Source organism: Oncorhynchus clarkii, chromosome 7 (genome assembly GCF_045791955.1).
Source record: "Oncorhynchus clarkii lewisi isolate Uvic-CL-2024 chromosome 7, UVic_Ocla_1.0, whole genome shotgun sequence".
NCBI classification, from domain to species: Eukaryota; Metazoa; Chordata; class Actinopteri; order Salmoniformes; family Salmonidae; genus Oncorhynchus; species Oncorhynchus clarkii.
Genome location: NC_092153.1, coordinates 24,933,378 through 24,955,949, shown reverse-complemented (window position 1 = coordinate 24,955,949; position 22,572 = coordinate 24,933,378). Strand labels below are relative to the sequence as shown.

General features: G+C 43.9%; 2 protein-coding genes and 1 pseudogene across 2 annotated transcripts; 2 read left to right on the top strand and 1 right to left on the bottom strand.

The window, feature by feature from the left end:
- The first annotated feature begins 1,838 nt into the window (after nucleotides 1–1,838).
- On the top strand, nucleotides 1,839–6,275 carry LOC139413109 (5'-AMP-activated protein kinase subunit gamma-3-like; annotated as a pseudogene).
- A 411-nt stretch (nucleotides 6,276–6,686) lies between these two features.
- Nucleotides 6,687–19,255, top strand: LOC139413106 (reticulophagy regulator family member 2). The gene is made up of 9 exons (XM_071160169.1): nucleotides 6,687–7,068; nucleotides 7,719–7,822; nucleotides 8,085–8,115; nucleotides 8,811–8,940; nucleotides 9,444–9,528; nucleotides 10,099–10,236; nucleotides 12,680–12,768; nucleotides 13,699–13,834; nucleotides 15,850–19,255. Exons 1-9 carry the CDS (start codon nucleotides 6,821–6,823, stop codon nucleotides 16,623–16,625), a joined length of 1,737 nt encoding a protein of 578 aa, XP_071016270.1. The 5' UTR covers nucleotides 6,687–6,820; the 3' UTR covers nucleotides 16,626–19,255.
- Nucleotides 18,981–22,367, bottom strand: LOC139413107 (tubulin beta-4B chain-like). Its single transcript, XM_071160170.1, has 4 exons — nucleotides 22,248–22,367; nucleotides 21,832–21,940; nucleotides 20,136–20,246; nucleotides 18,981–20,041 (listed from the first exon to the last, which is right to left on the bottom strand). Exons 1-4 carry the CDS (start codon nucleotides 22,302–22,304, stop codon nucleotides 18,981–18,983), a joined length of 1,338 nt encoding a protein of 445 aa, XP_071016271.1. The 5' UTR covers nucleotides 22,305–22,367.
- Nucleotides 22,368–22,572: the final 205 nt, after the last annotated feature.

The window sequence follows — 22,572 nt, the reverse complement described above, 5'->3', positions numbered from 1 at the left end:
AGAGAAGGACTGCTAATCAAGGATCAGGTTTCACCTCTTATTATCATCTAAATGCTAAGGACCCTGGGATTAAACACCTCCCTCTGCAACTGGATCCTGGACTTCCTGACGGGACGCCCCCAGGTGGTAAAGGTAGGTAACAACACACGCTGATCCTCAACACAGGGGCGGGCCCCTTGGGTGCGTGCTCAATCCCCTCCTCTACTCCCTGTTCACTCACGACTGCATGGACCGAGCACGACCCCATTCTCATCATCAGGGCTGTAGTGGAGCAGGTTGATAGCTTCAAGTTCCTTGGTGTCCACATCACCAACAAACTGTCCTGGTCCAAACACACCAAGACAGCTGTGAAGAGGGCACGATAAAGCCCTCTCAGGAGACTGAAAAGATTCGGCATGGGTCCTCAGATCCTCAAAAGGTTCTACAGCTGCACCATCGAGAGCATCCTGACTGGTTGCATCACTGCCAGGTATGGTAACTGCTCGGCCTCTGACCGCAAGGCACTACAGAGGGTAGTGCGTACAGCCTAGTACATCACTGGGGCCAAGCTTCCTGCCATCCAGGACCTCTATACCAGGCGGTGTTGGAGGAAGGCCCTAAAAATTGTCAAAGACTCCAGTCACCATAGTCATAGACTGTTCTCCTCGCTACCACAGGGCAAGCGGTACCGGAGAGCCAACTCTAGGTAGAAAAGGCTTCTAAACAGCTTCTACCCCCAAGCCATAAGACTCCTGAACAGCTAATCAAATGGCTACCCAGACCCCTCTTACGCTGCTGCTACTCTCTGTTTATTATCTATGCATAGTCACTTTAAGTCATACATATTACCTCAATTTGCTCGACTAACCGGTGTCCCCGCACATTGACTCTGTACCGGCACCCCTTTTATATAGCCTCGCTATTGTTATTTTACTGCTGCGGTTTAATTATTTGTTACTTTTATTTTCTATTTTTTTACCTAACACTTATTTTTCTTAAACTTCTTAAAGCATTGGTTGGTTAAGGGCTTGGTAAGTAACCCTTTCACTTTAAGGTTGTATTCGGTGCATGTGACAGACGATTTGATTTCATTTGATTTTAAAAAGCTAAACTTGATCCTAGATTAGCACTCCTACTCTGAGACTCTTTGTGAACGTGAGCCCCAATCTTCTCCAATGTGTTCTGAGAAGGAGAGTGGATGTGAGGAATCAAGGAAACACTATAAAAATGCCATTTTCCCAGCAACAACTTTGCGCAACATAGTGTACTTCACCTCATTTCCGTTCATTGCTGCTGTCCTCAAGCTTGTGCAAATAATGAACAAGACAATGCCAATGGGAACAGGAAGCCATTACAGCTGAATCAAAACAGTCAACATTGTTGCACCCATCACCAGAGTCATGGCACGCCTTTCCAAACACTGCAGCACCTCTATTGCATTCTACTTCGGCACATATCTATATCACAACACAACATGTCATTTTGACTGCTGTGCCTCATGTAGTCCTAGTATGCCAAGTCTGCCTGAGCATTTCTGACACTGTGCTTCTGTGCAAAATATCAGATCAGTTACAATGCCTGGCAAAATGTTTTACACAACTCAGGAACCACATCAACAACACACTGTAATCGTCCCAAAATCCACACAGAAACTATGCAGAATATGTCAGAGAGGAATGTACCCACCCCTCTGTTGCCTGCGCCTCTCCCCTCACCCCCGCCCCCATCCCCTTGGCCCTCTGCATACCACTTGAGACTCCTGCTCCTAATATAGACCCAACTGGTTTGTGGGATAGGCAGGGGGAGAGGAGCCTGCGTGTAGCAGGACCTAGCGTTTTGTTGTTGGGTGCGTAGTGCCCAACTCTTTCATGGAGAGAATACTTATAAGGCAGGTAGGTCATGGAACAGTTGGCCGGATTTGTGTTTGAGAAGTGTGTGTAGGACGGAAACATGTAGGACTACAAGGAATAAAGCTGGGGTAAAAAAAGTATATTGGATTGTAAAACAGCGTTTTTGGTTTAGAGCTTAGTTTACCTTGATCCTGAGTGTTTTTCCCTCGAAGGTTCATTCCAGCAGATTTTAGAGCACTATTATCAAGGTGTTATGGAGTGATTCAGCTTGTTGGTGTATTTTTATGTTGGTCGAGATCTCGTTTCAAGAGATGCGTGAACAATCGAAGAATGCAGGTAATTCAGGTAACCTTCAGTGCTTGTGTGTGCATGTACACTTGTGTGTCTGTTTCGTGGGATGAGCTGTATAGGGGATCTGTAACTGTTTGTGTGTGTAACTTTGTCCCCACTCCACCTCCCCATAACTTCAGAGGCCAATTTTATGTGCGGCCCCCTCAGTCCTGCTGTCCTAAAACATGTCCATGTCCATGCCAATAGTGATAAGAGCTCTCTCTCTCTCTCTCTCTCTCTCTCTCTCTCTCTCTCTCTCTCTCTCTCTCTATTGTCCTCACAGGTATGCTGACTATAACAGATTTCATCAACATTCTCCATTATTACTACAGGTCCCCATTGGTGTGTATTTTAACCAAATGCAAGTCAATATCCCAGACATAAGAATGTTTCACATTTCATGTCCAAATCATCCCAATGTGTCTGAAATGGATTGTGTAGCTCAATAAACGTGCTTTAAGATGATTGAAAAATGCTAATAATGTTGACCAGCATTGATTTTTTTGACCAAAATCCTTAAATGTTAGCCATGGTGACAGTGACCAGGTAAACAAAACCAAAGCATGGATTGCCGTCTTGCCTTGTCCATAAATTGCTTACAGGGTAAGGAAACCCTTTTGTAATTTGGGTGGACTATCCCTTTAAGCCTTGTCCTGGACTAAAAAGCGTGTTCAATGGAGACAAGATCGTGGTTGTGTGAATAGCACAGACATCATTCATAATATAAGTTGTCCAATATGTTTCCCCCCTCCCACAGGTTCAAATGAATGAGCTGGAGAGGCATCAAATTGGAACTTGGCGAGGTGAATCATTCAAGTTTCAAAGCTAGAGAAGGCAAATGATACAGTGTTCTATGTCTATGGTATTTACGTACATGTCTTCCAGTAACTTTCCCTTCCGATTATTTCTCTCTGTCTGCAGATGTGTACCTGCAATACTCCAACCACTGTCTTCACAGTATGACTCCAGACGCCAGGTAAATCTACTCAGCTCTCAGTCAAACCAACTCCTGTCACCTGGCTTTGTCTGAGTTGGTACTTTTGCTGATAACTTTTTTAATGAGTGACAGACTAAGGAAATTGAGGCTAGGATTCAGTCAATTACAGGCATTGTTCAGGGTTGTGTTCAGTAGGGCACAATGTAGCAAAATATTTTTTGCAACATGACCCAGGAGTGGATGTTGGTTGTGCTCTCCAGGGTTAGACACAGTGACTATTGACCTACTCAGTCTCCCCTCCTCTCCTTTGCAGCCTCTTCTACGCCATATATTCCCTACTGAGGTATCAGATCCACAGATTGCCGGTTATCGATCCCGTGTCCGGAAATGTCTTACACATTCTCACGCACAAGCGAATCCTCAAGTTTCTCCATATATTTGTAAGACGACATGACTTGAAGATGTCTGTGTTTTTGCTCGTATCATTTTGGGCATCCATTTCAAATAGTGGTGTTGTGAACTGTGTGTGTTGCTTTTACACTCCTTGTGTTCCCTTTTTTTTAAGTACTCTACACAGAAAGAGACAGTCCCAAAACACTGCTTCATGCAGAAGACGATCCAGGACGTTGGGATCGGGACATTCCGGAACATTGCCACGGTCCAGCAGACGGCCTCAGTCTACGATGCCCTGTCTCTGTTTGTAGAGAGGAGGGTCTCCGCACTGCCCGTAGTAAATGAGCAAGGTGGGTTAACCTCATCTCTAGTTCAAAGTCGAACACTGACTCGTACAGTATGTGTGTCTGTCCTTATTTAGGTACCCTTCAAAATAAAGTTTGACTTGTAAGATGTAGGTAGGCTGTGTATCTCACTATCCTTTCTACACCAAGGCAAAGTGGTGGCTCTCTACTCCAGATTTGATGTGATTGTGAGTACCCCAAAACTGCCCTTTACAGTTGAATTCACCTGAAAACTATACAAAATCAAGTCCTTCGTGTCTTTGTTTGGTGCGTTGTGTACATTTGAATTGTTCTCGCCGCTCCTCTCCTTGTCTCTTCTTCTCGGAGACAGAATTTGGCCTCCCAGAAGACATACAACAACCTGAACATGTCCATGGAGGAGGCCATCCGACGGCGCTGCTGTTTCGGTCGAGGGCGTGGTCAAGTGCCTCCCTGACGAGACCCCTGGAGACCGTCATCGATCGCATCATTAAGGCTGAGGTTAGTGTCCCACTCTGCTCTCCCCCCAGGGTTGTGTCCATAAGGCACCAAATGGAAGAAAACAGGCTGCAACAGGGAGGGACTACCTGAACGTGTATGATCCAGGTCATGTCCTCTGTCACAGTGGCCCTGCCTCTCCACTCCACCTATGAGTTTGTTTTAAAAATACATCAAAGTAATGGGTTATGCCATGCTGTAACATTTCACTCTATTAGCCCACACAATGAAATATAAATAGAGTTATGAAGGTTTGTGACATTAGGCCACTAGTATTTTTATGTATTTCAATGTATTAACTGTAGACTGCATAGGTTATAGCCCTCTGTTTCTTACTGCTCTGCTCTACTCTACTTAACTACCGGTACGCCCTTGTTGTGTAACCACGGCCAACCATTTTCCGCCACACACTCCCATCCTGCCCCATCCTCTCCCCATTCTGCACCAATTTTCTCCCCATTCTACCCCATCCTGCCCCAATCCACTATCCATCCTCTCCCCATACTGTCCTCATCCTGTCCCCATCCTCTCCCAATCGTGCCCTCCATCCTCTCTCCATCCTGTCACCGTCTTACCCCCCATCCTGCCCCATTGCTCTCTCCATCCCCCCCCCCCCCCTTCCACTCCTCGTCCTGTTCCCATCCTTTCCCCTCAGGGCCATCGGCTGGTCCTGGTAGACAAAGAGGACGTGTGCAGGGGGATCATCTCTCTCTCCGACCTGCTCCAGGCCGTGGTGTTAACCCCGGCAGGTAATGACACCCTTTTAGCCTCAAAACACCTGTGGGAGTCAGGCCCTCTTGCCCATCTTCCACCGCCTCTAGCCCCACCTCCCCGGCCCAGGTAGGTACACCCTTTTTTTTTTCTCGCCTCTCCCCAATCCCCCCAGCTCACTGACTGCCCCCCCCCCCCCCCCCCCCCCCACACAACAGCTGCTGCTGCTATACATTGCCCCCTGTTTCTCTGAGCTTCAGCCACGTATCAACCCCGAAGCACCAACATGCAAGTGGGCACACACGCACATGCACACACACACACATGCACACACACACACACACACATGCACACACACACAAAGGGTGATGATGATCTGACCTATCGTTCCCTGCTTGCCTGATGCATGGGGCGCAGGATAAATCCAATGATGTTCAGAAGGAGTGGACTCTTGAAGATTCCAAGCCTTTGTGGTTGACATTCTATGGACTAGCTGTAGCTTAAAGTTACAGTATGGCACTAGAGGAATGTGGTGATGTATCTGCATAAAGATTTGATGATATCCAATTTGATCTGCGTGCCAAATGGCACCCTATCCCGTGTAGTGTAGTGTACTACTTTTGACCATTGTCCATAGGGCTCAGGTTGAAAAGTTAAAAAAAATATCCTGGCTTGTGCAAGCCGGAACGGCTCATAGGAGCACGAGCCTATCTCCTGTTTCTGTAGCGTGAGGCAGCTTGATAGACAAGTACAGCCCCTGGACAGGACACTAGTCTATCTCAGGTCAGTAGTGCACTATATATAGGTAATAGGGTGCCATTTGGGATGCGACCGTGTTGTACATTTGCATCTCTCAGATTGGTTTGTGTCTATGGCAAGGATCTGTATGGAGCGTATTATCTACATTTATGCTCATATAATGCACACAACCTTTTTTTAATCATATGCTTTGGTTATAATCATTCCAATCTTTGATCATATTGCATCTCCACTGTTGTTTTTTCTTTTCCAGAGATTTCAAGCAAATCAAACTGAGATCACTAGAGAACAATGTGAAGTGGATGAAAAGGGAGACCGTTTTCAAAATGCCATCGTACTGCTGTGGAGAGAAACATAATCCGCAACAATCAACTGTATCAGTTGAGTTCAATAAAACACAATTGTCCTTAGTTGCATTTTATCAAATTGATGATGTAAGTTTGTGTTACTTTGTGTTGCGCTGAATTTGTGCTTTATTAAACATGTTCTAATCAATTTTACTTGTTTTTTTATAATGGACTTGCACAATGGATTTCACTGTTTTATGTAAGCTTTTCAGGGTAAGAAGTGGAGAAAGAAATATAAATTGTATTTTATGAAACAGTGGATAGCAGTATCCAATTTATCCAGCAGATGTCAGTAAATAGCTATTGTTTTCGCGAAACCAAGAGGGCAGTAAACAAGGAAGCACGTGACATGCTGAGCCAGTAAACTGTGTGTCCACTAGATAGCATAGCTACAAAGTCATAAATGGCTGCATAGTAAGAATGAATGAAAAACACATTTTTCGTTTTGGTCTTAAATTAAGGTTAGGCATAAGATTACCAGGGTGGTTGGGGTTAAGTTTAAAATCACATTTGAAGAAGAGCGATAGTAGAAATGGGCGGGGTTTGTGACTTTGTGGCTGTGGTAACTAGTGACGAGCAGTAACATCGGGGTCCTACTTTTTTTTTGGTTAACAGTGACGGGCCTGCGTGGATCTATCCGCCTATCCATACCCCGTGATCACCAAAACAACATAACAAAGTGGGGGGGGAAAAATGGCGAGCGGAGAGGAGGCTAGACGCCCCTCGGTTTCTTCCTCTGCCGTCCTCGAGGACCTGTTCCCTGCCGGAGGATCAGAGCCAGTATGTGGGGACGAGAACCCTGAGCTTGTGCAACTGCGAGAGCGTCTCCAAGGCTGGCTATCGCAATATGAGCCGTTGCTGTTATGGGTGCAGAGGCTGCTTGTTTGGGAAAGGCCGCTCTACAGCATCTTTGTTGCGCTCACGCTGAACACCTTGTTCTGGTAATGCTAAAATCATTAGTAAGAATCACTCATGTCATCGGTGATGTTGCCCTGGAATGGGAAGATGCACTGTCGCGACTGTTTTAGCTTGGTAGTAGTAACGCCAGCTAGCTACTTGCTGTAGTGTCGCTAGATTGAATGACAGCGAGACATCGATAATCCCTCGGACGACAGCGACGCTAGCTCGGTGGCTAATTACCTTTTTAACGCTGTCAGTTGGTAGTTTGGCATGCCAAAATGTACCCTGCTAGTATCAATTAAATGAATAACGTTTGGCCAAATACCGTACATTAGCTACAAGTTAGCTATCTTTGAAATAGCAGTACCTAGTTGACAGCTGTCTAATCTAGCTACCTTGCTAACAAGACGTTTTGGAGCGTTCGGATAGAAATGTGTAAATGTAGAACAAACATGCCTCTCCGACATGTAGACCAAGGAATCATGATGGCTGTATTCATGGCATTTATATCTGCAACGTTTGACAACTGAACGTGGCCAAGTTGACAGTTCTGTTTCATGTATTGTCCTGAACCAGGACAGGGGGCTAGCTGACAGTCTATTCACTCCTGTGGCTAGCTAGCTACTTAACGTTAGCAAATAGCTAGGAACATTTTAAAATGGCATGGGTTGTTTTCATGTGTGTTTTACAGGCTTCTGTCTTCGACGTCCCTGCGTCCTCTCTTCCTCCTGAGTCTTTCCATTCTAGGGCTCATGCAGCTGGAGAGATGGAAGCATAAATTACCTCTTACAACCGGTAAGTAAGTGCATAGTAGGTGCATGCATGCATTACTCTTGCAACACCCACCCCTGACTCTGGGGTCAGTGTGAAGTCTGAAATGCTGGTACAGGTCACGCTTTGATAAGATGGTTGAATGTTGTGGATTTAGATTAGATTTTACATGTCATTGTTCTGATGACTTTGATTCCCATGGCTATTCTATGAAGTCTAAAATGTATTGTTGATGATGTTGGACTTAGATGGAAAAAATCTCTCCTGTCTACTCTCTCCGCTACAGTTCAGTATCCTGAGGCCAACCCACTGGAAAGGTACACCTCTTGACTCAGTTAAAGGTCCATTGCAGCTGTTTTTAATCTGTGTCAAATCATTTCTGGGTAACAATTAAGTACCTTAATGTGATTGTTTTAAATTGAAATAGTACAAAAATAAACAAATGTATTTTTTTAGCAAAGAGCAATTAATCAACAAAAATGTAGCTAGGACTGTCTGGGAGTGGTCTGAGTGGGGAGGGGAAATGTAACATTAGTTGTTGTTGGCAGAGAGGTTTGGAACTCTTTCTTATTGGTGTATTAATTAATTTACTGCATGGAGATGTCACCATTGAAGGCCAAAACTCCATCCCACCAAAATAGGCTCTTACACTAAAAGGGCATTATCATCATTTGCACAATTTCACAGTATTATTCCAACCTCACGATTTTTGACTGCACTGGGCCTTTAAACACATCCTACTCCACCCTGCTCCTATAACACCTTCAAGCACTTTACTGTTATAGTGACTCATTTGATTATTCAGGCGTTTTCCCTACTTGTTTGGTGCTCTGTACCTGTCAATAGCACCAGGGCACATATTTATAAAGAGTAGTAGAAGAGCTGATCTAGGATCAGGCTCACCCTATCTATTATAAGCACTCCTACTCTGAGACGCTTGAAGCTTTTTAGGTCTGGCTTAGTACTGCTTGTGTTCATTTGTTCATCCCACGGTCTCTTTCTCTGACTGCAGAGAGGCCATGAGTGTGCAACCCCGGCTCCTCAGCATTCCAGAGCTCAGCCACCACCTGGTGGAGAGCTACCTCTACTGCTGCCTCTACGTCCAGGAGATGCTGCAGTACAAAAGGCAGAACCACGGAAAGGTATGTTGGGTTTGATGGCGACTCAGTGGGTTAGAGCTCATTGCCTCCAACATCGGGGTTGTGGGTTCGATTCCCACGTTGGCCGCATATACTGATTGTGTCATTTGGTATCTGTAGGTTGAAGTGTATTAAAGCAACGGCTAAATTACCATATTGTTGTTTGAGTGCCTCTCATGGTTTATCAAAACATTAAATTGCTTGAGTTGCATATATTTTTTTGTATATCTGAAGGAGTTACGGCTGGTGGGAGGAGCTGTAGGAGGACGAGTTCATTAATGGCTGGAACGGAATTTATGGAACGTAGTAAAACGTGATTTCCATATGTTATACCGTTGCATGAATCCCATTCCAGCCATTACAACGAGCCTCCCCCTATAGCTCCTCCCACCATCCTCCTCTGGTCTGAAGAGGTATTTGCTGATGCTGAAGTAGTCGTCCCTCCCCTACACTAGTTTCAGCCAACTTGCAGGTTTAATGGCACTGCGTCTCTTTTCTCCCTCCAGTTCTGTGCTATGATGTGCTCTGGTTGTTCTGTGCTCGCCGTGGTAGGACACTACGTACCAGGAATCATGATATCCTATATCATCGGTGAGCTGCCTTGCGTTTTCAATCCTTTTCCCTTGTTTTTCACAAAGGCAACCAACCAACCAGTATGCCAATGGGTGTGGTTGTCTGTAAGAAAAGCAGTGCTACTGCATAACAATTGCCAACCAAAGTTATTGCCAATAACTTCTAAATGCAACCTTCATACCACCATTTATAGTGTTGCCATTCCCCAACCTAGAAATGTATTGTGATTTGGCCATTTGTGAAGCTCAGTATTCCAGGGTCGTAGTCAATAGTGCACACAGTTAGCCAGACATTTGCAACGTTGTAGCGTTTGGAGTAAATGGATTCCGTTGCAAAATGTTTTGCTACGGTGTTCACTAATGAATACGACCCTGAATATATCCCGTTCTCTGGTTTACACTGAAGATTGAGTGCATTCCAAATGGCTCCCTATAAAGGGCACTACTTTTGACCAGAACGCTATGGGCTCTGATCAAACATAGTGCACTATGTAGGCAAAAGGGTGCCATTTCGGATGCTGCACTTGTCATGGTGAGTCAAAAGCCATTGAAGTGCCATGTTGGGGTTGTTTTTTTGTCCTGTGCCCAGCGCTGAGTGTGTTGGTGTGGCCTCTGGTGGTGTACCACGAGCTGATCCAGCGGATGTACACGGGCCTGGAGCCCATCCTGATGAAACTGGACTACAGTATGAAGGGAGACACGCAGCACCACAAGCACGATAAGAGGAGTGAGTTTACATTGTGTGTGTGGGTGTGTGTGTGCCCTCCGCCATTCATCACCTGGTCCCCTCTCTGGCTGTGAACACTGAACGTCAGGGTTGCCTGGTGTTAGATTCTAATTCCCAGAGTAAAACACTCAACAGACATGATGAAAGCTTAACCAAGTTTACTCTGCCCAGAGGGTCAATATAGCTGCATTCAGACAAAAACATGTTCACACAAGCGCGGATATTTAACCGTTCCTCATAGGTGGAGTCTCCTCCTACACGTTTGTACAAACATAATAATTTACTGCTAGGCATGACACAAGTGCTACAGGCCATGAACTTTTATTTCTCCCTTAAGGTGACCTGACCTCAAACCCCCCCCTCAATCACTAATCCATGGCTCTCTCCCCTTATCAATGCCTGCCACATGTAATCGATCCCTGCACTCAACACATTCCAAGCTTAGTTGCACACAATATATACCTTCCTCCTATAATCCTTAACTTCTGGTGTAGACCCTCTAAACCTCAGAACTCCATCAGTGACATGAATAAGTATATTTCCTATTCTCAGAACCCAACACTGGGAAACCGTTCTCCTCCCGGGTTTGTGCCACTAGTGTGGCAGCTGGAGCAAATTTATTTTCAGACATGTAAGGATTTGGGGTTTCTACAGATCCTTAAAGGTCTTAAGTCTTAAATTGTGCTTTCAAAGGTCTTTAAAAAAATGCAACAGAGATGACTACTGTGTTTCCGTTATATTGCGCAGCTGCTTAATTGTTGCCACCGCGGGAAAAACAAACACAATTGAACTTCAAATAATGCTCTTTCGAGACAAGTTGACCTCCGTGAGTCGCGTCGTTGCCAGAGAGAGCAAGGTACCCTATGCCATTTGATAGACAACACTAACTAGAGCTGGGACGATAAACCGAAAATTACAGACGCCCTCCTTGTACCGAAGCAATTTTGCTTATGTTTGTAATTTCGGTGATTAGGCTACACAACAGTCCTGCTGATTTATAAAAAATAAAAATATATTTATTGGGTTTTTTATTTATTTGGGGGGGGGTCTAAAACCATTATATGATTTTCCTGCAATGAAAGTATCTGTCCTGTCCCTGTTTCGCTGCTGGCTCTCACTCCCGCTCCCTTCTTTGCACACAAGGTGAAGGGAGAGATGTATTCTGATGTATTCTGAAAGTTAAGCTCTACATTTCGAAATATAATTGCGTGAAAGACAGTTTTTCCAACAACTACTGTTACTGTTAGGAGTCTCAGCTTTATTTGAGTAACAATTATTTTGGAACTGTCAATATAAAGGAGGGGAAAAAACACTTTACAAACGCAGTATGTAATTGAGATGATTTGCCAACGGAGCGGAGCGCACCATTTGCGATGAATGCATCAAGTAGGCTACCAATGAAACGTTTTTGTAGGACATTACAATTACTGTTAGATCAATTGCATGGCTAAAGAAACAATATCATATTTAGATTTAGCAATCTAACTAATGTGTTTTGAGTTCCCACTTCCTCAATTGGTAAATGATGTAGCATAGTCTATCACCAAGGCCAATATGCAAATATACAGGAACATTCACCTCTAAAGAGACAAAAAACATATCTAATTATTCTGGATCCTATTTTGAAAAATTGCACATCAAAATATCCATCATGCACTCCATGAAGATGTTAGATGAAATGGTGTACTTCTTTACTTGCCACTGGAAGTCCGCCTAGAGCCCTCCCACTTAGCTACCTTAGCTCAAACCATTTGATACCTGATTCATTTCACGAGGGAGTTATTTTCTTCACCTTTTTGGTTGTATTCTGTTATAGCATAATACCTCCAGAAGACCTACTGTGTGTCTAGACATTTGTCCCAGCCCCACTCTAACAAACCAGATTCTACAAATCGACCTTGTTAAGCTGACTCGGGTGTGTTTGAACAGTGCTGGCTCAAAAGCCTGCACGCCCAGTGGCCTTTCTCTGGTTGACCATGTGTTTTATATAGTAACAGTGCTGTATATTTGACCTTTTGTAAGGCATTTATTTTCATCATTATGGTATTGAGTATCAATATACTAAGCTGGTGTTGAAATCGAAGCCAAAATTCTGGAGACTTAGTTAATGATTAGCCCATTGGGGTAGCCTAACAAATGCAGATGGGCAACCCCATGCTTCAGCCATCTCGTCTAGCCAGTAGCCACTAAACTACTACATTCGTCAGGCTCGTGAAAGAGCACACCTGCCTGATAATGAGCCACCTTTGAAAGAGACAGCCCTAAAAATACGACTGTTGCCAACATGGGCTCATTTCTGGAGAAGAATATTAGCTGGTGTGGCGCATGCAGACCTCAATTTGTATTAAATTGTACGCCAAGTGACATTTTAAATGTCTTAAGTCTTAAATTCAACTTCTTGGATCCTGCAGTTACCCTTTAAAAATGTGTGTGTGTGTTGCAGAGGTGAAGAAGGAGGTGGAGGAAGGGGATGAGCCCAGGGCTGAGACAGAGAGCGAGAGCGAGGAGGAGCTATCCTGCTTTGCCCCACTGGTAAGCACCACGCCGTCTGCCATCTTGCACAAGGATCATGTGTTTGTATGGACATATTTACCTATACTTGTGAGGACCAGAACAAAAATTGGATCAACTGGGAACATTTTGTCGGCCCCCACAAGGGAGAAAGGCTATTTCTAGGGGGCTACGGTTAGAATTAGGGTTGGGGGGGCAATGTTCCCTCAAATGTTGTCACTGAGCAAATTTCAGGTCTGCTGAGCGCAAACTTGAATGTTGTGAAAATTCTGTGCAACTTCCAGTGCACATTTACTGTGAACACTGAGGCTGTACCCGCTTTAAGTTTGTTTTTTTAACAGTGGCCAAGTACACTACTATGGCTATTTTAGCATAATATAGTCTTACCAGAGTGGCCTACCACCGAAAACAATGGAGAAAATGCATCCCATAACATTTTAACATGGAAATAGCTGTTCTATCATTCAACCTACATTAGCAGCCTACATTCCATGAGACTTGTCAAATAATTTTGCTGATTCAATGGTTTGGCTGATTCAAAATTAGACACGTGTTGCATCCTAATAATCTTTCCTTTTTCCCTAGCAATATACACATGTTCACTTCCCCTTATGGATCTGAAAGGAAATGAACGTTAATGAAAACTCCCTCTAGCCCATGCCTATAAATCTAATGCTTTTAAATATGTCTGGAATAGAACAAGCGCACACTTCAGGAGGAATGAGGGATTATTTGTACTCAACCAAGATATTCCCCTCAATGAAAGGCAAAATATTAGTTTTTTAGTTTTTTACAGAATGTGGTTTAATTCATGTTTGATTGTTGACATTTCCTCACAATTGAGAGGATAAGAAAATATTATGGCTTGACTTTGTAATAACCTGATTGGGCTCTAGAATGGGTTCTGTCGAGAGCCTTTCACTAAAGAACAATGGTGATGTCATTGGTCAGGTGGATGCAAAGACCACCGCCCTGGCAATGGCCATCACTGACTCGGAGCTGTCTGACGAGGAAGCATCCATTTTGGAGAGTGGGGGGTTTTCCGTATCCAGAGCTACCACCCCACAGCTCACAGACGTCTGTGAAGGTAGGTGCCCAAGCACAGCAGGCCCTTCCTCCAAAGTATCTGTTCTGTGCAACTTGGATTCAAAAGAAAAAGAATGGTGTGTGTTCATTAGTGCAAACCGAAGCAAAAATGTTTTTCCCCATTTAAAACAAATGCTCGCCTAGCGTGTTATTGTCGGTCAATCAAAGCCGCACCACAGTCAGAGGCTCCATGTGTATAGCAAGTGAAGTGGGATATTTCTATTCAATGCTAAATGGAATTGGGCTACAATGATCAACCAACTGGTAGGCTGTTGTTTCATATGAATTGTTGTACACAAGGATGCCTCAATAAGCCTTGCTACTTTAGCTAGTTACCTGGCTAATTTAGCTGGCTACTGTAGCTAGTTTGTTTACAAAGATTACATGCGGTCATGACGGACACTAGCAGATGGTATGATAGATAACCTATGGCAGCAACAAGTGTGTCTAACTAGCTTGTGTCGGTTTGCCAACTTTCTCGCTCTCTCCCCCTCCTCGCCCCACACACAGACTGTCACACACACCGGCCCCTGCTCCCCTATCGCCCCTCCCCCACCCGTCCAAGCAGAGCGCAGTGCACCGGCTCTCAAGTTACGCAAGCAGGTCTCCATTGAAGTTTAAAAAATAATACTCTTTAAAACCATGTAGACTATCTGAAAAATATATATTATTCTAATCGTGAAGCCATTTCAAATGCCCGTCCCTAGCATATAACCCGATGTTAAACATACAGTTGAAGTCGGAAGTTTACATACACTTAGATTGGAGTCATAAAAAATTGGTTTTTCAACCACTCCTCAAATTTCTTGTTAACAAACTATAGTTTTGGCAAGTCGGTTAGGACATCTACTTTGTGCATGACACAAGTCATTTTTCCAACAATTGTTTACAGACAGATTATTTCACTGTATCACAATTCCAGTGGGTCAGAAGTTTACATTCACTAAATTGACAGTGCCTTTAAACAGCTTGGATTATGTCATGGCTTTAGAAGCTTCTGATAGGCTAATTGACATAATTTGAGTCAATTGGAGGTGGTGTACCTGTGGATGTATTTCAAGGCCTACCTTCAAACTCAGGGCCTCTAAGCACGGGGATGGCAGCATCATGTTGTGGGGGTGCGTTGCTGCAGGAGGGACTGGTGCCCTTCACAAAATAGATGGCTTCATGAGGATGGAAAATTATGTGGATATATTGAAGCAACATCTCAAGACATCAGTCAGGAAGTTAAAGCTTGGTCGCAAATGGGTCTTCCAAATGGACAATGACCCCAAGCATACTTCCAAAGTTGTGGCAAAATGGCTTAAAGACAACAAAGTCAAGGTATTGGAGTGGCCATCGCAAAGCCCTGACCACAATCCTATAGAACATTTGTGGGTAGGACTGAAAAAGCGAGGATGCATACAAACCTGACTCAGTTACACCAGCTCTGTCAGGAGGAATGGGCCAAAATTCACCCAGCTTGTGGAAGGCTACCCAGAACGTTTGACCCAAGTTAAACAATTTAAAGGCAATGCTACCAAATACTAATTGAATGTAAATCATTTTCTCTACTATTATTCTGACGTTTCACATTCTTAAAATGCAGTGGTGATCCTAACTGACCTAAAACAGGGATTTTTTTACTAGGATTAAATGTCAGGAATTGTGAAAAACTGAGTTTAAATGTACTTGGCTAAGGTGTATGTAAACTTCCGACTTCAACTGTATGCTGTTGACTCCTTCCTCATTCACTATATATCAGAATTACATTTTCACTGCATATTAAACGGCTACTCAGCGACATGGCGTTACCACAAGCAGGATATTGTAGACATTCACTCGCAAAAAATATCTTGCCATGTGCAGGCGACCTTCAAGCTGCTGCAATGTGACAGCTGCTGGACCAAAACGGCAGAGAAGTTCAGCCTTGCGATTTACATTCTTAGAAGTCAACCCAATATTGCGATTTACTTCATGCATTGCTGACTACCTTTAACCCCATCCTCTCTCTCTCTCTCTCCTGTGACTGTTTAGACCTGGACCAGCAGAGTGTGCACAGTGACCCAGAGGAGGCCTTCCTAAGGGACCTACCTGAATTCCCCTCGATTGACGAGTTCCCCAGCGAGCACAGCCTCCTCCACTTCCCATTGCGTGGTCAGGGCCAAGGGGACGGGGCCGCGGCTGGGGGAAGAGAGCCCTCGGAGGGGGAGCCCATGAGCCCCGCCAGCCTCCTCATCCAGCACCTGGCCTCCCCGCTTCACTTTGTCAACACACACTTCAACGGACATGGACGGCCGCCAGGTGGGGACCAGGGACCACTGCTGGGTGCTGGGAGAGCGGAGGTGGTGGTGCATGGGGGGGAAGGGGAATCCCAGGCCCCAAGGCCGTCACTGGAAGCCTTGAGTGAGGAGATCGTGAACACGGCAATCTCCACCGTGGTACAGAACACACTGTCGGCCCTGCTACACTCCACTGAGGCAAGTAAGGGCCCATCCATCGCAGATTTCCTGCCCACCGACATGCCCCCCAGCGCCCTGGAAAGCCCCCCCGCCCCTGTCGCCGAGACAGAGGAAGCAGAAAAGGACCAGGATGTGGTCGCTGCAGAGTCTGAGAGGAGTGCCGAGGAGATGCCGGACGACATGTTTGTACCGACCGAGGACGAGGACTTTGAGCTTCTGGACCAAAGTGAACTGGAGCAGATGGACGAGGGTCTGCTGGGTCTTCTCAGTCCTGATGGACAGGGGGTAGTGGGAGTGGCCTCTCCCGCAGACACACACCCATCTCCGACGTACCAACCGGAATCCTTCTAGCGTCCTCATCACCGCTCATACCCTACTGTTTTGTTTTACGTAGACATACATTATACAAATATATATGTACACTTATCAAAGTGTCTGTGGTTAGTGGCAGTTGGTTAGTGATTGAGATCACTGTGGTTAATTCTGCCTCCACATGATCACTGTGGTTGAGTCCAAATGGCACTCTATTCCCTTTATAGTGCCCTACTTTTTACCAGTTGTGCACTATAGCTGGAATAGGGTACCATTTGGGATTACACTTGTTTCTTGAGGCTTGGGCTTGATGGTACCTGTGTTTGACAGGCTTTTATTGCTTTTAACCAAGGGAACAAGCCATCTGAGATTTGGGAGCTACTAGTAATATGGGTGGCAGGAGAAGGGTTTGGTGGAACCTCGTCCCAGATTTGTTTCTGCTGTATCTTGTAATGCCAAATGGAGTTGGGTACTTTACAGCACAATCTGCAATGGGTCCAGATCCACAGCCACCCTTCTTGAAGGAAATTATTAACAGATTATATGTAGATGGATTCTTTGAGAGAAAGAAAAGGTTTTTGTTTTGATTATATTAATATATATGATAAATTATTTTTTATTTAATGGTCAGTTTAATGGAAATCTATTGTCGTCATATGGGAATTTGAAAGTAATAATGATTCTCTATGGTCAGTAACCCAAGTTGATTCTACAATCTGCATTGGATTTAGATCATTAGCGAAACACACGTTCTCATGTAGGCACAAATACGTACGTTTGGGAGTTTCATTGAAGGTAGTTTATTAACCAGCAACCCCTCAAGTAAGTTCAGCACTCAATTGTGAAATCTCCCAAACAAAACTTAGTCTGTAGTTATTAGCCATACACAAAGGAGTTATGCCATCTATTTTAACTGTCTATTAAAATGACATTTAGGGTGTATTGGACATTGTAGGTACAAATACATATGTTTGGGAGTTTTATTGAAGGCAATTTAATGACCAGCAAGCCCCTCAAGTAAGTTCCACACTCAGAGAAATTGTGAAATCTCAAACAATAATTTACAATAGATCTTTGAATTTGAGTGTGTATTTTTTTTTAATCCCCAAACCAGGTGATGGTAAAAAAAAATCTTTACCCATACAAAACATACTTACTGTGGTATGCTGACAACCTTTTCAATTGCTCATTGTCAACATCTCAAAGGTCTATATTTTGTTAGTTGTATTCTGTAATGGTTGTAAACGAATGCAAGTGCTATTTCACCACCACCACCAATTGCTTAATATGTGTACAACTTGCAAATGTTCTGGGTACTTAATACTCTTGGAAATCCCAGACCTAGGGCAAAACATTTGTAACACTGTGGGAGGCAACCAGTCTGTCTAGAGACTAGGTACCTAACATCTGAAGAAGGTTCATAATGCAGGTTTTGTCATGGCAATCCCACATACAACTGCCATTCGCTATGACAAATGATTGAAAGTAATAGGAATACATGCATTGCATTATCTGTCAAAAAGGTATGTTACCTAGGTCCTATGTAACAATGATGGGAATTCTTCATTTCATAAATTGGTTACTAGTGGGAATTCAGCTCAACCAACTTAACTAGGACAGCTTTATTGCGAGTGTGCCTATCTGATCTGAATCTCAGGAGTGGGATGTACTTTAGTTTGCGCAATGGAAGATACCGTTGCACATAGAAACTAATATGTAGATGCAAATTAATGTGAGGTAGAAAATGGCGTCCACCAATGTCTAGCCTAAAGTTCCCCAACCCAAGTTGTCCCTGTGCACTGTATTGTAATATAGACCAACCTTTTTCCTGGCCAATGCCTTCCAAGCACTTCTGTAAAAGGTTTCCCTCAAAATGAGAGCAATTTAACATTGCATGTGAAAACCAAGCATTAAAAATGCAACTTGGAGGGAGCAAGATCTTGGACTTGTAGCAAGCATGCAATTTGTATGTTGCAGCTTAAATAGAATTTCTAGAAGACTAAATTGCCAATGAGGCAATTTAGTGTGATTTCATTTAAAAGGTCATTTGTTTTACTATAATCCCACTGTAACCAACTATAAAAAGACATTAACAAATGTGTTATAGAAATGTTTGCTTATGCTCTTACTGCTTCTTGATCTATAAAGGCACTTAACAAGAAATGTACTATTGTAAAGAAATGTATCTTGTCTCCTGTTTTTCAGAAACTACTCATCAATTTGATATTTTACATCTACAAAATAACACATGAGTTTTGAAAATGATCAGATTTATTGCAATTACAAGAGGTTAAAAACTGACAGTAGCTCTTTGTGCAATGAAAGAGAATAAAATAACGAACTGAAACAAGGGATGGAATGCAGTTGAAATTGATTTAAATCCCTTTTATCCATCTAACCCATATCCTCCTCTCCCTCCTCTTCAAACTCGCCCTCCTCCTCGGCGGTGGCATCCTGGTACTGCTGGTACTCAGACACCAGGTCGTTCATGTTGCTCTCGGCCTCGGTGAACTCCATCTCGTCCATGCCCTCTCCGGTGTACCAGTGCAGGAAGGCCTTGCGGCGGAACATGGCTGTGAACTGCTCAGAGATGCGCTTAAACAGCTCCTGGATGGCCGTGCTGTTCCCGATGAAGGTAGCGGCCATCTTGAGTCCGCGGGGTGGGATGTCGCAGACTGCGGTCTTGACATTGTTGGGGATCCATTCGACGAAGTAGCTGCTGTTCTTGTTCTGCACGTTCAGCATCTGCTCGTCCACCTCCTTCATGGACATGCGGCCACGGAAGATGGCGGCCACGGTGAGGTAACGGCCATGACGGGGGTCGCAAGCGGCCATCATGTTCTTGGCATCGAACATCTGCTGAGTGAGTTCGGGCACCGTTAGCGCTCTGTACTGCTGGCTACCTCTGCTGGTGAGGGGGGCAAAGCCTGGCATGAAGAAATGCAGGCGGGGGAATGGGACCATGTTGACAGCTAGCTTACGTAGGTCGGCGTTGAGCTGGCCGGGGAAGCGCAGGCAGGTGGTGACACCACTCATGGTGGCTGACACCAGGTGGTTGAGGTCCCCGTAAGTGGGAGTCGTCAGCTTCAGGGTGCGAAAGCAGATGTCGTACAAGGCCTCGTTGTCAATGCAATAAGTCTCGTCAGTGTTCTCCACAAGCTGATGCACAGACAGGGTGGCATTGTAGGGCTCCACCACGGTGTCTGACACTTTGGGAGAGGGCACCACACTGAAGGTGTTCATGATGCGGTCAGGGTACTCCTCACGGATCTTGCTAATCAACAGGGTACCCATGCCAGAGCCCGTGCCGCCTCCAAGGGAGTGGGTGAGCTGGAAACCCTGAAGACAGTCACAGCTCTCAGCTTCCTTTCTCACCACATCCAGGACAGAGTCTACCAGCTCTGCTCCCTCAGTGTAATGACCCTTTGCCCAGTTGTTACCTGCACCACTCTGTCCTTTAAACAACAAAAAGTAACGCAATGAGATGTAGGCTAGGCGTATTACTATGGTAATGTGAAATGAATTTGCAATTTCAAAGCATTTGCTCACCAAAGACAAAGTTGTCCGGTCTGAATATTTGGCCAAATGGTCCCGAGCGGACAGAGTCCATCGTGCCAGGCTCCAGATCAACTAGAATGGCACGAGGAACATACTTGCCACCTGAAATAAATGAACATACACATTTTGGGTCAGTAGCTAATTTGTGACAGATTTCCATGCAAATATTGTAAAATCTGCATTAAGAAAATATGCGCGTTTACCCACCAGTGGTACATTTTCACCAAACTGACTTGTTGCGGATAAAAATCAGTGTGATAACAGTGCACAAAAACGTTTACTTTTTCACTTAAGTTTTCATATATATATATATGTATATAAAAAAGAGTTCCATGTGTTTCCATCACATTTTCAACTCTACCGGTAGTTTAGTCAAACTGTTGCATTAAATAGCAAATGTTCCTACTCTGGTCTTTGTACATGCTCTCTAGCCAACAGCTTGCAGATACAGTGTGGGTAGGCTAGTCTACATGATGAGATTTATGGATAAGAGTGAGAATATTTGTATTTGTCAAACAGCAGTCAAGCATCAAGTCACCAGAATTAGACCCTCTTTATTGGAAAGGAGCATCAAGATCTCATCTGTAGCCTAAAACGTCATCGTTTCTCTGAGTCGGAGACCACACACCATGTTGCGTGACTCAAAGTTTACTTCGATATTATGGTTATCTTAAATCTGGAAATCTGGTTAACCTTTTTGGGATAGGGGGCAGCATTTTCACTTTTGGATGAATACCGTGCCCAGAGTGAACTGCCTCCTACTGTCCCAGATGCTAATATATGCTTATTATTAGTACTATTGAATAGAAAACACTCTGAAGTTTCAAAAAATGTTTGAATGGTGTCTGTGAGTATAACAGAACTCATATGGCAGGTGAAAACCTGAGAAAAATCCAACCAGGAAGTGGGACATCTGAGGTTTGTAGTTTTTCAAAGCGTGGCCTACCGAATACACATTGAGATATGGATAAAGTTGCACTTCCTACGGCTTCCACTATTTTAAGTACCGCTTCGTACGGTCTGACAAAGATCTAGCAGTGTCTGAATTTTTGGGTCTTATCGTGTAGTGTGTGGTGTGTGTGGCTGGTGTTATGAGCCGATCCTGGTGACTGACCAACAGGAACACGGTTGGCACTGAGTATGCACACAATAATACAATTATTGTGAATAATTAGATTAATATAATAGTTCAATTTAAACATTCAGCCTACATGCTGTGCAAGAACAATTTCCCTCATCTTTTTTACATGAAAGGTCTGAGTTCAGATTATTCTGAGTTTGGACATAAGGTTTATGTGAAAACTATTTCTAAGATGCATACTTTGTTTTTCTGAACTCACTTCACTGGCGCATATACAGAGGCTTGAGCTGCTGGCACATGCCCAGATCAAAATATAAAATAAACTGCTGCAGTTGATTGCAAGCCAATTGCAGAATGTGACTACAGAACAGAAGCATATCCTACAATCTGGACAGGTTGATATCAATATTTTAATTTGTTAACATCACACAGTGTGACAATGTGTTAGTTAAAGAGAACACAGCATAATTGTTTGAATACTTGACACTACTACCTGCGTAAATACACTTTAAAATCACTTCAACCAGCAACTTAATGTGTTATATTTATTCAAAATGTCACAAATTTGCTAGCTACCTATGTACATAGAGGATCATTTCCAGTTACCTGTTGCCTCATTGTAGTACACATTGATTCTCTCAAGCTGCAGATCGCTATCTCCATGGTAAGTGCCAGTTGGGTCTATTCCATGCTCATCACTGATAACCTCCCAAAACTGCAAAAGTATGATGGAGTGGTTAGTGGCACGTCAGCGGGTAAAAGTTACTCATAGCATTATAGCTAGTAAGCTAAATGTAGGCAGCCATCGACAAATTGAATGAATTTACTCTTCATATCAACCACACATTTCAGATAACCACATCTAGCGTTAGCTTGCTAACTAACAAATCGCAAATACTTTAGTTTGGACTTAACTTATGAGCAGGCTAGCGACACAAAGCTAGCTCACGAACGCTAACGTTAGTTACTTTGAAAAATGCAACTGCTTTTGCGATACATTTAAATTAAAAAAGTGCCCTTACCTTGGCACCGATCTGATTTCCACATTGACCGGCCTGTAGATGAACAATCTCCCTCATGTTAAAATCGAGTCGACGTGTAAATGAACAAAGATCACTTGTAAACACCTGACAATAACTGTAATCTTTACTGCGCGCCTTTTTTCTAAGCGTCTAAAGTCGAGCGAGCCGTTGAAAGAGAGGGAAAAGAAAGCTTCAGCGCGCGTGAGGAGTTTGTCTTTGCATGCATTCCATTGGCTAAATCAATATTACGTCATTATCATACAAGGCAATGCTTGGGTATGTATGTATGTATGTATGTGTTAAAATGTATATGTATATATATATA

Coding starts and splice junctions, on each gene's coding strand:
- LOC139413107 (XM_071160170.1), bottom strand. CDS start 22,304: ATGAGGGAGATTGTTCATCTACAGGCCGGTCAATGTGGAAATCAGATC. Junction 20,247..21,831: donor GTACTACAATGAGGCAACAG/GTAACTGGAAAT, acceptor CATTTATTTCAG/GTGGCAAGTATGTTCCTCGT. Junction 20,042..20,135: donor ACCGGACAACTTTGTCTTTG/GTGAGCAAATGC, acceptor TGTTGTTTAAAG/GACAGAGTGGTGCAGGTAAC.
- LOC139413106 (XM_071160169.1), top strand. CDS start 6,821: ATGGCGAGCGGAGAGGAGGCTAGACGCCCCTCGGTTTCTTCCTCTGCC. Junction 10,237..12,679: donor CCACAAGCACGATAAGAGGA/GTGAGTTTACAT, acceptor TGTGTGTTGCAG/AGGTGAAGAAGGAGGTGGAG. Junction 12,769..13,698: donor TATCCTGCTTTGCCCCACTG/GTAAGCACCACG, acceptor GTCATTGGTCAG/GTGGATGCAAAGACCACCGC.